This window comes from Xiphophorus couchianus, chromosome 3 (assembly GCF_001444195.1).
Source record: "Xiphophorus couchianus chromosome 3, X_couchianus-1.0, whole genome shotgun sequence".
NCBI classification, from domain to species: domain Eukaryota; kingdom Metazoa; phylum Chordata; class Actinopteri; order Cyprinodontiformes; family Poeciliidae; genus Xiphophorus; species Xiphophorus couchianus.
Genome location: NC_040230.1, coordinates 12,486,479 through 12,501,893, shown reverse-complemented (window position 1 = coordinate 12,501,893; position 15,415 = coordinate 12,486,479). Strand labels below are relative to the sequence as shown.

Sequence of the window (15,415 nt, the reverse complement as noted above, 5' to 3'; positions counted from 1 at the left end):
GTGGTTTTGAAGGTTTAACTGGGAAAGCTACTACATTTAGCCACAGCTACAAAAAGGGTCACTCATGTTCGATTTACATAAACAACCCACACTCAACCACCTTTTCTTCTGCATAGAAATTCTCATGATTCAGCTCTAAATCAAGTCAGCTCTCTTCTTTATTCTCCAAGCAATAGATCCAACAATTATCATCTCCCTTCTCTGCTCTACAGATGACTCCTACTCCCATTATTCGCTCTCCGTCCACGGCTGCCGCCTCTCCCTCTTCTACTGGCCCGATGTCTCGGCCGCACGGCCCGTCAAGTTCCTCTGGAAGCTGGAGCAGGTCCTGTAAAATCCTATATTTTTAATTGCATTTCTATCTTTCTGACTGAATTTGAGGAAGTTTAGCAGTCCATTTCCTTTCTGCGGCATGCTTAATGTATAATCTTTGATGTTACATAGTGCGGTATGAAGATAGAGCCTGCTTTTTCTCTTATCTCTAAAGCTTTTTATAGAGTAACTGCCTAATTTAAACCATTCATGCTGTGTCTATCATCCATCTTTTGCAGCTGTAGTCTGACTAACGGATTGTGCAATTATCTACCTGTGAAAGGATAATAGAAGCCAAGATAGAATTCAATTTGTGCATCGACCATAAAGCTTTTTCTTGCGTTTTTAACATTCATTCTCAGCTGGATATAAAGAAGATATTTGCTTTTAGCTTCCGATTTCATTACCGTACACATGTTTCTTATCACCAGATGAGAGCCATCAGCAGTTTTCGCCATGATTAATAATTTCCCTTATGTATGTAAAAATAGCTGCAGTGAAAAGGGATGAAGCTCTCATCTGATAAAATAATGACTGTCATGCTAAATCTACCTATTTATTTATCTATAACTACACCTAATAAACAGAATAGTACAAAGATGTGCAAAAGACAACAACAAATAATCAACCAGCCACTGCAATCAGCAAGGAAGCTAATTTTTAATTAACTTTTTTAATATGTGTACTGTTCGCATACAGGTTCAGCAGATGGGCATTTTTAAAGATTTAATTTTTACAACATTTTTAAGGGATGATTGTTTTAACGTACATCTATTCCTCAAAATATTTAACCTTAGTATATTTGTCAGGGTGTTGCCCACGTTTATTAGCACCTTTGGTAAAAAGCCTTAAATTCATCTTTTATTGCAGTAAAATAACTGGAGAATTTCTAAAAATTGACCCTTTGATTTGAGTGTGTTTACAAAATATTTGTTTTTAATCAAATTACTTGTGGCACATTTATTGATATCTTGATACCTTGACTTTCTGTCCTCAGGGAGCATAAATATAAATACGATGTGACTTAGATTTGTATTTTCCCAAAAAACACATCGAGCTAATTGGTGAGGAAAATCAAATAATCTTCAAATCCCATTGCTCAAATCTTTATAAGAACCCTTTATTATTTATTACACATCAACTGATTTGCCCTACCGTCACAAAAGAAAACGTGGATTTTGATAACCTCGTACTGACTGGTTTGGTTGGATGCGACTAAAATTGAACTTTTGGGCACAAACAAAGATGGGCCGAGTCCACAAAACTTGTACTGAAGTAAGAGTAGCACTACCTCAACTTATTTTTACTCAAATAAAAGTAAAAAGTACTCAAGTAAAAGTAAACAGTATTTGGAAGAACATCTACTTAAGTAACCGATTCAAAATTTTTCAATGATGTCATCAGTAAGACAAAATATATAATGTTCTGTGAAAAGTCTGACGTTTTAAAGATCAATATTAATACAAGTAAAGAATATAATTATAACATAACACATTTTAAGCAGCAAAAACTCTTTTCTAAATAAATATTTTCTATAATTTCATAAAATAAAACTTGAAATCAGTTCTGTAGGTCTGCTTCACACATTTTCAACTAATGTGTTTGTTTTCATTCAATAAAGTCACTCATATTGGGTTGAGTATCCGGAGGTTTCACTCAAGTAAGAGTAGCAATAGTTTATAATAAAATAACGAAATTAAAAATAAAAAGTATGGTGTAAAAAAAGTTAGTTAAGTAAATATAACCAGTTACAACCCACCTCAGGTATGAAACGTAAGATGGAAACAGTTAAAACCAGATATTTACATACACTATCTTAAAAAAAATGAAAAGAAAAAGCTGCAATTTCATGTAAATTGGCATAATAGAGCTCAGGACTCTAGAGTAGGGGTGTCAGTCTCCAGTTCTCCAAGTCAAAACAAGAAGTTAACTTCAGAAAAATGATAACAGTTTTGCTCACAGTGTTCCTGTGTTTTTTTAACTCTTTGATGCATGACTGCTTGTTTTTTGGGGATGGAGAGTTGTTTTGTCTGAAGCTTTGGTCTCAGACAGACTGAAGTTGCTCAGATTAAAGAAGCTGAGCTGATACAGGGGAGATTTGTTAAAGCCTTCTGTCTGAGCTGCATTATCTTGTTACTCCAGTCTTTCTCCCCTCTACTCCCCACCCTTATCTCTGTAATTCCCTTGCCATTTTTTCTGTGTTTTTGCTTCTGTTTATATAAAGAAACCTAAAACGAGAATAATTGAGAGCAAAAGAAATGTTCAGTAAAATGTGGAGAGTATGTTTAAGCAAGTATTTTACTTGCAGATAATTTCTTACTTGGCTTTTGGATGAACGTAAATGCCTTATTTTGCCACAGTAATGTGATCTTTCAATTGAGTCAGTGCTTTTTGTAGTTCCTACAGTGATTTTTATTATGAGTCCTTGAAGCTTTGTAAAGGCTTTTAGTATTTTTTAATGAATGTTTGCTGCTTTTCCTCTTGTCTTCTCTACTCTAGTCCCGTGCCTAACCATGGCAGTGTATTGTACAGTGAGTTCCTAAATAAAAGAAGAAAGTCAATCAAGACAAAGACGTTTCAGCTCTTAAAATCTATCTCCAGCAGATGAACAGTTCAAGAAACCTGTCTTGTCACACTGTTGCCTATCTTTCTTGTATTTCAGGGGTGTACAAAGATATGCTACTTTATGTAAATATTGTTCAAATATAGCTTTTCTCCATATCTAATCTTGTAATATGCACAGCATCAACTCAGACTAGAGACTAGATATTAACTTAATTCACATTTGCACTTCTTCAGTTTCAGCAAATGCTACACAAATGTCTCTAATCTCTAGCTATGCTACACAGAAGCTTTGTCTGTATAGCATAGCAGACTGCTCCAACAACAACCACAAATGAGTGAAGCCATTTGAGCGGTGCATTTGGCATTACTCACATCGGCATGCCAAATGCTTGAAGTGTCTCCAGCTGATGATAACTTGACTCTTTTCCCGATTCTTCCCCTAATTATTATTTTTTTACTTTTCTTCAACACCATTAGATCAGTTCTTCTGTGTTTCTTTTTTGCGTGTAATTGGAGATACATAAATAAATTAAATTGAATTTAATGATATTTTCATTAAATTTAATTTATTTTGATATTTACATATTACTTGTGGGCACTCAAATTAAACTTTCAAATGTTTCAGGAAACATTTTCATTCAGGCAATTTCTTTGAAATAATATTCCTGACCTCAGCGTTCAGCTGTGCTTGCTGCAGCATGTTTAGCATTAAGATGCTATTTTCGGCTTGAATAACTTCATTTAGAGGAACTTGAACACAACAATTATCTTTTCCTAAAATTTAAATTAAAAAAGCTTAGATGTTCCCTTGGATCTGTCAGGATTTTCTGAAGCTCTTCTTTTTTCTGCATTATATTCGTCCAACAGGTGTGTGACAGCGAATGGCATCATCTGTCCCTCAGTGTCCAGTTCCCATCAGTGACGCTGTATGTGGACGGCGTCACCTTTGACCCTGCCCTCATCCATGACAACGGCGCCATCCCGAACCCTGCGCCCCGTCAGAGGATGCTCATCGGTGCCTGCTGGGGTTCGTATTTTCATTTTTAATTTCATCCAAAGCTGACGTGTCATTTTAACAAATATCACCACCAAAGGTAGCCAGCTGTGCCTCATGACGCGTCTCAAGACGCACCGTGAGAACATACTACATCGTGCTCCTCATTTTACTCAGTGTGGTTGCTGCGTCTTGTCTTTAAGACCTAATAATATAAATAAGTTATCAATTATTTAGAGCAGCAGAACAACACAGGGGGCAGGCAGCTCAGAGACACTTAAAGCAGAACCGCTCGTTAAATGGGAAGCTCTGGCAGCCAATTACCGTAGAAAAGACACACACATATACGCACGTTCAGTGTTTCATCCACTGTGTCTGCTGCCTGCATGGTGGCAGCTGCTGCCAGATAATGAGGAGACGTTGCATTTTTGAAGATCCACTATAGTTTTCTCACTTCTGCATGCTTGTGGTATTTATTTATAGGCTGTCTCTGTATTTTTGCTGCTTTCTGTGTATCTTTGCACCCTCTGTCTGTTCGCACCATGCTCCATTGAAGTGTCTGTCTCAGTACGGCTTATTGTTTTCTGTTTTTCTGCCTCTCTGTGGTTTTCCCAACAGAACCCGAAGAGAAGCAGAAGGAGATACTAAACAACACGATCCCAGAGGGGAAAGACTCAGGTGACCTCCCCCTTTCAAAGACGGGCTCAGCTGATTGTCTTTCCTGTGGTTGATGTAACAACAAAGTGCAAATTACAAGCTGGTGAGACAATATCACGTGTGTTTGCACTTTAGTGAAGTTTGTGGGTGGTTACCACGGCCTGCTGTCAGGGGTGACGGTGCGTCCTGGCAGCGTGGAGCCGCACAGCGTGGTGGAGTGCTTGTACGCCTGCAGGGAGGGGCTGGACTTCGGAGACCTGGAGACTCTGGGTTCTGGGATGAAGGTAACGCCTCTGGAGAGCTGCAGGTTACCAGAACTGTGTTTGCTGCCGCAAATACCTGATTATCTACTGAGATCTTTTCTACTTTTATTTGGATTAAACCACAAAAAAGTTGATTTTAAAATTTAGGTAACCTATTAACCTCAGGTAGCTGTCCTAAGCTTGAACAGGTTGGGATAGGTCAAGAGATTACACAAAACATCATCATTACATTTTTTTTACAAAATTATTCTTATACAATCAGATCATAGTCTGGTCATTTTTACTTATACTGAGATATCAGAATGAACTGTTTCAACTTATTTAAATCCAAATAAGCTGTTGCTGGCCACACCCATCAACTCAAAGTTTACACTTGCAAATGAAAATGTTTGCAAACTGCAAATTATACAACCGTACATCTTTGAAAAGCAGAAGTAGAGCTTTCTGCACAACCAACAACAATGCAACAAGTGATTTCTGGATAAGTCGACAACAAAAAACTGAATCAGTCTTTTCCAGCGGCCATTGTGCAGCATATACAGTGGTAAAACCCGCTGACCATATGTGCTAGAGCTCCACTTGGGTTGTGACAGGCCTAGGCTTGGCTTGGGTTGCTAGGTGACAGGCCTAGGCTGGAGTTGGGTTGCTAGGTGACAGGGCTAGGCTTGGGTTGGGTTGCTAGGTTATGGTGCAATGCCCGTTCAATGTGACTTAACAATCTGGAGGTTTTTGAAACAACTAATTTTCCAGACACCAAAAATCATTAACTTATTGCCAAGAAACAGCTAGGTGGATTTTTTTCTCTGTGTATTTGCCGTAATATCCATAGTCGTGCGCTATTATGGATATTATGGGAGAACTATACATAGTTTTAGAGATTTTCATGCCCCTTTGCTGTGTGTCTCGCTGACGGACTATGAGGTTACTGATGACTTCAAGGGTGCTTCTTTCACTGGATTTTATTTATGGGGTGTTAGAGTAAATGTAGCTGAACAGAAATACTCTCTAAGCTTCTCCTATTTTTATTTGTGAAAGATTATAGAAAGCTATATGTAATATCAATTTTCTTCATAGTTATTTTCTACTTTCTGTTGGTCTGAAATAAAAACCACTGAAAAATAAATGGGATTTTGTGGTTATAATGTGTCAAAATCTGAGGATGTGAATACTTTTGCAAGGCACCATATGTTAAATTTTTGTATTGCTTTGAATTAACCTGAAGGTTAAAAGTTTAATTTGATTTCACAAAGGGGTAACTTGTATGGTAAAATGTTGATTACTTGTCCTTCCAGGTCCATGTGAACCCCAGTCAATCGGTCCTGGTGCTGGAGGGAGACGACATCGAGAGCTTCAACCGAGCCGTTCAGCAGGTCACCTACAGAAACTCGCTTCGCTTCGCCACCCCTGGAGTCCGACCTCTCAAGCTCACCACTTCCCTCAGGTAGAAGAACCCTATAATTAATAAAAACGTTCTATGAAATCTAAATGATTTGCAGCACCACAGAAAATTTAAAGTGACATATCTTCTTCCAAGTAAAACTGAATGTAGCCAGGAAATTCACCGATAAACTTACAGTTTTTTACAGTTTCATTTAACTGTAAAAAGGAAAGATTTGATCCCTGAGTTCTCTTAATACATAAGGCAAAAAGATTACGCTATCAGAAGAAAGAATTATATCAAATATAAATACTTATGAAAAGCAGAGTCATGCAGAAACCTTTAAAGAGTTTTATAAAGAGGTCAAAATAGAGCACAAAGAACGCACCAATAAAATTTACATCAACAGCAGTTTAAATAGACAAATTGGTCCAGATTATAAGGGAAAGTGAAGAGGTTAGAGAACTTACATTTTAAACAAGATATTTACACAGATTTCACAAAAACTATTTTTTCATATGGACAGAAACATAAAATATTCACAGCCAACTATCATTTAACCAGAGTTATTATTGTGCAAATAAACAAGAGAATCTGTCTGTTTGCATTTGACTTTTTGTTGATTAGAAATCACACATTATCTACAGTGAATTTATGATATAATAAAGTGTAGTCACATCATAAATACAAAAACAAGTGCTTAAATGCTCACAATTGTCACTTTTTGTGTCTTAAGCAGCAAGAAGAAAAGCTAAAGCTAGTTGAAGCACAGGAGAAAAACCTCCACAATATATGGTTAGGGTTAGGAACACAAATTACTTCTAAAATCTGTTAAATATGTTACACCAATTTAAATTATTTTGGAATTGAAACATAAATATGCATTTTTTAAAGCTGGAAACAAAGAACAAGCTAATGTTCACCAGTGTTGGCAGATCTAGTGAGAGAAACAAGCAGCCAGGTCTATGGAAACAATCGGGAAAAAAACAACGACCAACACAGCATGTTGTGTAAAATAGAGGCTGTTTGTGAACGGCATAAATATTTGCACTTATTATGACATTAAACATAAGCAACAGCAAAATTATTCAAAACACTTTTATGATCATTTTAAATAGTTTAAATTATTTTAATAATTTATACTTTTAAACTTTGACCAAAAGGAAAGTGCATTTTGCAGACGTATCACATTGGAACAGAAAGGTGCAGTTTTTTATTTTTTGCTTCTTTGCATGGTGGGCACGTATTTCTTGATGCAATATGTCTCAATGCAACATGCCTTTGAGATATGCTAGCACACTCTCTTTTATTTATTATTTATTTATTTTATTTATACTCTCATTTATTATATTTTCTTCCATATTTTTCCCACTTACTGCAGCTCGTTCTCACGCCGTCTCATCACTTGTGTGCCTGTCACGCTGGGCTCTTGGGATGTGCCAAGTCAATTCAGGCAGGCGCAATAATCGGGAAATGGGGGCGTGGAAAAGACAACCAAACCGCTCTTGTTTGCTTTGTTGTGGGGAGCTGGTGCGGGATTTTATTGGTTTTTCTCAGAAAGAAGGCCAAGGCCAGATAAGCAACCTCACATTCGAAAACGAGCCCAAAATACCAGCAACTCGTGAGATTTGCAAGCAACTTTAGAAAAAGACAAGCCCAAAGTTGCTTATAATAAGCTGACCTTGAAAGTTGGTGAAGTTGGATGGAGTCACTAACGGTAGCCAGGTTGATTTATATGTGTAAAATGTATGTAATGCATTTTATTTGGAGTGGAATTAGGGCAAAAGAAATTAAGAGCCCCTTATTTTCTCAGAGTTGCATTTTTCCATTGAATGGACAATCTGCCTCTGCACTGGTCTGATGAAAAGATTCACTAATAGTTTAATTAAATACCGAACATTTACTTTTCCTCAGCTGTCAAAATAAATGACCCCGTTGTGTGTTGCACTGCTGCTTCTTCGCTTCACACTGAGTCCATCTAACCCGGACCTTGACTCGTCTTAGATAATGACTTGCGTGCAGTAAAGGTCGAACATAAATATATACTAGCAGAAGATAACAAAGAATATCTAACCGCTTGGGTTTGCCTTCAAGTTTCTTTGACAGTCAACAGCAGGTGGAGCCTGTTTATTTTTTGTGTTGAATTAAGGTGAATGTGAGTTAAAGTTAAATAATAAATCATTTATCTTTAGATTTTTATGGACTTTTAGCTTTAATGGCTAAAATGAAAGAAACTTTTCCTTATTTGTATATTTTTGGTTGCTATTTATTTGTGCTGCTATGCCAACTAAAAATCCCCCTACTTATCAAATTAGTGTGCTAAATACATAATTGATCAAGTACTGCACAAGCTTCCAATCATCTGTTGTTCCTAGCGCACAACGCACATTTACCGAGCCGGTCCAAAGCACAGGTGAGCTAAGCGGGTGCTTGGGGCCCAAAAGCATCATTCGATTTTACTTCGAAATGATAAATTGCACATTTTACACATCTCTTCCAAATTTTACAAACAAAATATATTAAACCTTCTAACTTGTTTACTGTAAATTCAGTGTTTGTCTGCAAATGTTACTTTCAATAGTTAAATTAATATGCCACACTTAAATACCACTCTGCATTTCAAAATGTGAATTAATTAGACCATCTTTGCTTGCTTGCTACTCCTGTGAGGTTAAAGTCAAAAGCTATAATAACACCGGTATGATGTCAGATAATTGCAAATTGCACTAATAGTAGTAGGTATGTTACACATATGGAGTCACCAAGAAATAATGAAGTACCTGGTGTTGACATGTTGGTATGGGGGCCTCAAATTAAAATCTGCTTTGGACCCCGAAAAGGCTTGAGCCGGCCCTGACTGCATGTAAATATTGAGAGTCTGTGCAAACTTGTATCCTGTTCCAGCTGTTTTTTTACTTTACAAATATTTTACTGACTGTACATGTGGAGAAACTTATTATATTAGCTATTTTCCTCCGGTTTTAGAATCTGAAGTGTGAGTTTTAATGATTGGTGTGATGTAGCAGCAAAGTTCATGAGAGAATCTGAATGAAGAAAAAACTTTTCCCGAGCTTCTGCTGCTTCCCTGTAGTGCACAGCTAGCCTGCACTTTCACCAGCAGCCTGTGCAGATATTTTCATTGCTATCTTTAGACATGAATGTTTTAGTCGCATGTTTTTATAAGATTTAGATGATTATGAAGCCATGCATCAAGCTGATGGACTTTTTTTATCTAACAGTTTAAAGATCCCAGGGATTCAAGGGCATGGACAGATTTTTTCCCCCTCTTTGCTTTCTGCTCAAGGAGAGTACTTTTTATTTTTTTCTTTACTTTGCCATGTTTTATTGCGTGTGTGAAGCTTAGACTGATTTGAGCCCAGGAGTCAACCAGATGGCTGAACAGCAGGCCCTTCTGGAGAGGCCGATAGAAGCAGCTGCTTACTCTGATAGTGGATATATAGCACACACACTCACACCACTTAATCAGCTTAATACCCTTTCACACATGATGGCGAATTTTAGGGCAAGCTGGTAAAGGAATTGTAGCAATTTGTCATTGATTCAGTGTTTTTCTCTTCTTGCAGGAAAATTACATTTTACACAGCAGAAATGTGTTTGCACATTTGTTATTTTCAGCATCACAACAGATAAATGGCGTTGCGGTCACAGTGGAATAGCAGAGCAAGGGAATAGGTTGTTTTTTTAATACTCTGCCATGCTTTCTGCAGCTATTCTGCTTTGAGTTAAATCCTAACATCAAGGTGACAATGTTTAACCAGTAAAATAAAACCAACACTGATAAACTGTGAGGATTTCGTTTAGTCACACTCTGTTTAAAGATGTTATTGCACATGGGAAGAGGAGGAGTGAGCTGTCAGAGAAACTTGCCTAAAGTCATGTTCAGCATCGGTTTGATCTCCTCCCCATAAGCCTTTGGGCTTTTTAAAAATTAAAGCCAAAGAAAGATTCCCAAATTTAGCCGGTATTCGCTGCATCATCCGGAAAACCGAAACGAACAACAGTCGGATTCACTGATATGTTTGGTTTAATTTTAAAAGTCGACAAATTGTCTTCCCCTTATCACCACACCATAAGGAACTTTAAACGAACAAAGAAAAAGAAAAGATAAATAAATGAAGGTTTCTGCTTCTGCCACAATAGTGTGGTTAATTAAAGAATAAACAGTTTTATTATCATCATCATCATCACCCTTCAGGGTATCTATAAACACAGTTTAACCCATTCAGTCTCACTGGCTATTAAAATATCTAAACTGTCTCTTTAGTGTCTAAAACATTAATTTTACCTTTTTATTGAGCTAACTGCATTTGGAAAGTAGAGGAAATGTCTTGTATTTTAATAACAGAAATTTACATAACTGGATCTGTTTATCTTGTAAAATGTCTTGACATGACGTGTTTTGAATTGCCGCTATATAAATAATACAACCTGAACTGAAACAAAACTTCGAAATAACCAAAAAACATCACATTAATCACTGTATACTTGTTCCTGATTAACAAAATGTATGGATGCATGTAACCTTTCAGATTAAAAATCTCTTAATGCAAGAGAGACCTGGGCAAGACTGGGAGTAACACGAATCATAGCAACAAATATCAAAACCCAATTAAAATACAATATGGATAATAAACGAGGAAAAATAGCAAAAAGCAAACACAGCCATAACAGTAAAAGTAGGACTAAAATGCTACTTGATATTAGTCAAAATATTTACAAAAATGTTTTTTAATAAACTGATTAAGAGTGACCTTAAACATATTAAAAGAGACGATTTATTGAGAGTGCTTATCAAAAGATAAATGCTCTTTTCTACACTGTAAAAACAAACGTCTCTAATTTACGGTAAAATATCGGCAGCTGCAGTTGCCAGAATTTAATGCATAAATGTGGTAAAAGTCTGGCAACCACAGCTGCTGGCATTTTACCGTAAATTAGAGACTTTTTTTTTTTACAGTGTAGATGAGAACGTAAAGTTTTCAAGTGTCTGTCTCTTTCTCAGATGTAAACTTATGGATTATTATAACCGTCTAATTCAGATTTATATGACCTGTTTTAATCTAAGAGAGGATAAAAATAGTGACAAAAAGAAAAATGTTTCAGAGCCGCCAGGTTAATCCACCAGCAACAGAAAATAGTGAAAGGAGTATTTTCACTGCACTTTACTTTTTACTTTTACTTAGGAGAAGTATTGCTAATCTCACCTCGGTAAAATGTCTGGATACTCTACACACTGCGAGTAACTTCGCTGAATGAAGAACAAACTTGTTTTAATCAAAAATTCACCAGACACAGACACACACCTGCAGTTTTTCTTAAAGTTTCTTAAATTTTAAACTTAAAAAAATTAATCTGGAAAATATATTTGTTTAGCCTGATTTTGTTATTTATATTAATTATTTTCATTTTCACCTTTAAAATGCCAAAATGTCCACGTAATTTTATTTTCTGATCTACCTCATGATGTAATTTTTAAATATTAAATGTTTGATGTTTTGATCAGTTACTCAGTACTTGAGTAGACCTTTTACTAAATACTTTTTACTCCAGTAATATTTTGGATGGCTGCTTTTTACTTTTACTACAGCAAACACATGTTGAAGTAGTGCTACTCTTCTATAAGCAGAGTTTTTGGGTACTCTACCCTCCTCTACTAACATGTGATCTTATGTTTCCTGTTATAGTCCAAATTTGCGTTTGTGATGGTAGAACACAAACATTAAATTGTTCTACCGTAGTGAAATGTGTTCTTTTAGTGTTTACCACGTTTCAATAAATTTAAGTGGACCTGTATTTGTCTAGTTTCATAGGTTGATTGAATACTCCATTCAAAATAAATCTGTTTTCTTGTTTGTAATTCTCTTCCAGGTGTTTCAATGAGGAAAGCTGCCTGTCACTGAAACAGCTGGAGGGATACCTGGTGGTACTCCAGCCTGATGCCCCTCAGATCTCTCTGTCCGGGGTTGGCCCACATCTGGCCCGTCCGGCGCCTGAGTTTGAAGGACCCCGCGGCGTCCCCCTCTTCCCGGAGCTGCGGATCGTCTGCTCACTGTCACATGCTGTCAACACAGCTGCACAGGGCATGGAGGGCGGAGGTGAGCAAAGATATGGAGATTTAATGTTTATAATTCTTGAAATGTCTTTTAATTTCTACTCAGAAACGGGAATGTTTATGTTTGTTTATTTCATGTTCTTCATCGCCTCTTAGCTCTGATGTCGGATGCTGTGGCTCACACTTTGGACGGATGTGAGGTGCAGCCGCTGGGAGAGGAGCTGAATCCAGAGCGGGAGGAGCTTCTGGTAGACATGGACGTTGTGCGAGAGCGAGGACTGGATATCATCAATACCACCGCTTACATCGCAATTACAGGTACTGCTGCTCTGCAATGCATTTTTAAAATTATTTTATCTTTATTGATTCACAAAGAAGCAAGTTTTACAAAGCGTATAGTAAGGCTGGACGATATGGGTGAAAAACGTATCATGATATAAACATTTCATATCAGTCGAAGTTAATAACTGGCTTTAGGTAATTAATGATTAGTTTTTTGTTTTACACTGAAATACAGCCAGACTTTCCTGTTTTATTCAAAGTTTTTACTCCACAAAGTTGCTTTTTGTCATTATTTTTATTTTTAAGCCGTTACGAGGCACAGTGGTGAAACCTTAAACTGCCGCTGTGCCAGTTGGTCAACAAGTCGTAGCTAGGCAACCAAAGACCGAGTGAGTTGCTAGGCAACCAAAGAGTGAGTGAGTTAGTAGATTGCTGTGAGCGGTTGAGCGGTTAAACTCTTTCCTCCGCCTACATCTCCCAGAATGCTGTGCAGTGAGAAATGCATAAAACAGGAAAGGTCACACTGCCAGTTTGGCTGTATTCCAGATATTTAAAACAATAAACAAATCAATAATTATCAATATCGACTGATTTGAAAGGCTTACATGTTGACCCGTTTTTCAGCTGTATTGCCCAGTCCTAGCCCATTTTAACACATTGTTGTGCTCTGTGTTAGTTTTCTAGCACACATTTTGCCATATTCATGTTTCACCAATTAGGTGATTTCTGAAGGCATTTGGTTGTATTCGTTTATATTTGGGGAAGCAAAATGGGCTGAATACATATGCACACCACACTGATGTTTTTGGAGGGAAAATCACCTTTACTTTCATTCATCTTCCATCTTCCTGTATTTGCTGCTTTGTGTTGGTCTGCTATGTAAAATCTCAGTAGAAAGTGAAAAAGTTCAGGGTGTATGAATGTTTTTGCAGGGCAGGATATTTTTCCTGTTGTGGCTGTCCAAACATTTTCTCCTCGTCTTCTTTTTCTTGCCTCTGGGATCTTCTTTCCTATCCGTCTCCTCCAGGTGCTGAATCCATCTCTGTGTACGAGGACGTCCTCCGCTCAGTCCGGTACCGCCTGGCCAGAGGCTCTGGCCGCTTTGAGAGGCGGTTCCGCCTGTCGTGCTCCGAGATGAATGGCAGATACACAAGCAACGAGTTGACTCTGGAGGTAACGAGAAACATCGCTCAAACAACATCCATAATAGCTTTCAGATCTTAGCCGTGACCTTTTGAAGCATTTTTCCAACAAAAGCTGGAAAGCTGATGAATGTTCTATATTAACTGGGTTGCTTTTTAAGTTATAAAGTCTGTAACATTTTCACTGCTTTCAGGTGAACTTCCTCCACTCTTTGGAAAGCCTATACCACCCTTCCCACCTGCTGGCCTCACAGCAGCAGTTCCTCCATCCATCTCATCATTCCGGAGAGCTGAGTGGACACACCTTGCCGAACCCACATCGCAACTCAGGTAATATTCTCTTAACCACCTGACTGCCAACTAATTTCTTACCCTAAAAGCATCCTTTAAACCTTCCATGATGTAGCAGGAAATTTATTAAAGTGACCTATTATGCTTCCTTGAACAGTTTAGGATACATCTACAAGCTATACAAAACACGTTCATTACCTTTTTTACACAAAATTATTCTTTGATAGTAAGATTTTAGTCTGGTCAGTTCTGAATATGTTAAGCCCTTTTCAGAATGAGCTGTTTATGGCATCTTGTCACTTTAAATTGTAATAAGTTCCTGCTGGCTACACTTCCAAACTCTTGCACATAAAAATGGCTGCAACCAGAGGCACAATTATACACTCGTACATCTTTGAAAAGCAGAAGTGGAGCTTTCTGCACAACAAACAAGAATGCAGCAAGTGGTTTCTGGATGGTAATTAAACATCAAAACACTTGTCTTGTCCAGCAGCCATTGTACAGCGCGTGTAGCGGTAAAACCAGCTTACAAAATGTTAGGTTGGTTGCTAGGTGACGGACTGGGCTTTGTTGGTGTTGCTAGGTAACGGCACATGCCTGCTGATTTGATACATTTCATTCTGAAGGTCTTTAAAACAAGTAATTATCCAGACACCAAAAAACACTAACTTATCGCTAGTAACCGGTTGGGTTCTTTCTAAGTGCTTGAGCTGTTTTTAGAGGCAATTGAGACCCAAATGGAAGTACAAAAGCGTGCAAAATATGAATTTTTGCATGATAGGTCTCTTTTAAATATCAACAAGTAAAATACAAGCTTTACTAAACAGAAAATGCTAATAAAAATTGTGTAGCATAAATTTTAAAATTAGAGGTTGCTTTAGTTACAATCCCAGGCGGCTGGTCCAGCATTCGTGAAAAAGTGGCGATTGATCTTGTTATTGTTTTAAATGACTGACACAAAAATACGCTGAAAATCAGCCAGAAAGATTTGACATTAGGCTGGGCCTCCATGCACGAATCCCAGGTGTGACATTGAGTGGATCGCAGAGGCTTGCAGAGGGCAGCCAGGCTTTCTGAGCTGAATACCAAACGGTGAAACCCAAACTGACATGCAGTTAAGTCCTGGAGGTTGACAGAGGGTTTGGGTCAAACAGGTGAGCAGGCAGGATGGCAGGAAGGCTTATTGATGACGGACCGAGGATCCTGACTGAGGCAAACAGCTGGTTCAGCTTTCAAACCAACACATCGAGCAAAATGAGTGGAGAATCACTGGAGTTTCTAAAAATGTAAAATAGTGAACAGCTCTAAGCTGTTGTCAAGCACCTGCAAGTCAAAATGAGGAGTAGAGGAGGAACGCTGCAGGGGTTGGTTCACCTTTTATTTGTATGTGGAGACAAAAGAGAAACTCAGAGTGAACAACCAATTATGTAAAACCAAAGATTTAACATTAACGTTTTT

At 37.7% G+C, this 15,415-nt stretch overlaps 1 protein-coding gene across 2 annotated transcripts in view; it reads left to right on the top strand.

Moving 5' to 3' along the window:
- clstn3 (calsyntenin 3) overlaps nucleotides 1-15,415 on the top strand; it is a 38,775-nt gene that overhangs the window by 18,035 nt on the left and 5,325 nt on the right. For both annotated transcript variants that reach the window (XM_028012065.1, XM_028012066.1), the window contains 9 exons: nucleotides 213-325; nucleotides 3,745-3,904; nucleotides 4,490-4,549; nucleotides 4,664-4,812; nucleotides 6,084-6,232; nucleotides 12,059-12,285; nucleotides 12,399-12,560; nucleotides 13,552-13,697; nucleotides 13,861-13,996. In XM_028012065.1, coding sequence (XP_027867866.1) covers nucleotides 213-325; nucleotides 3,745-3,904; nucleotides 4,490-4,549; nucleotides 4,664-4,812; nucleotides 6,084-6,232; nucleotides 12,059-12,285; nucleotides 12,399-12,560; nucleotides 13,552-13,697; nucleotides 13,861-13,996 — 1,302 coding nt within the window. The remainder of the gene's footprint in view (nucleotides 1-212; nucleotides 326-3,744; nucleotides 3,905-4,489; nucleotides 4,550-4,663; nucleotides 4,813-6,083; nucleotides 6,233-12,058; nucleotides 12,286-12,398; nucleotides 12,561-13,551; nucleotides 13,698-13,860; nucleotides 13,997-15,415) is intronic.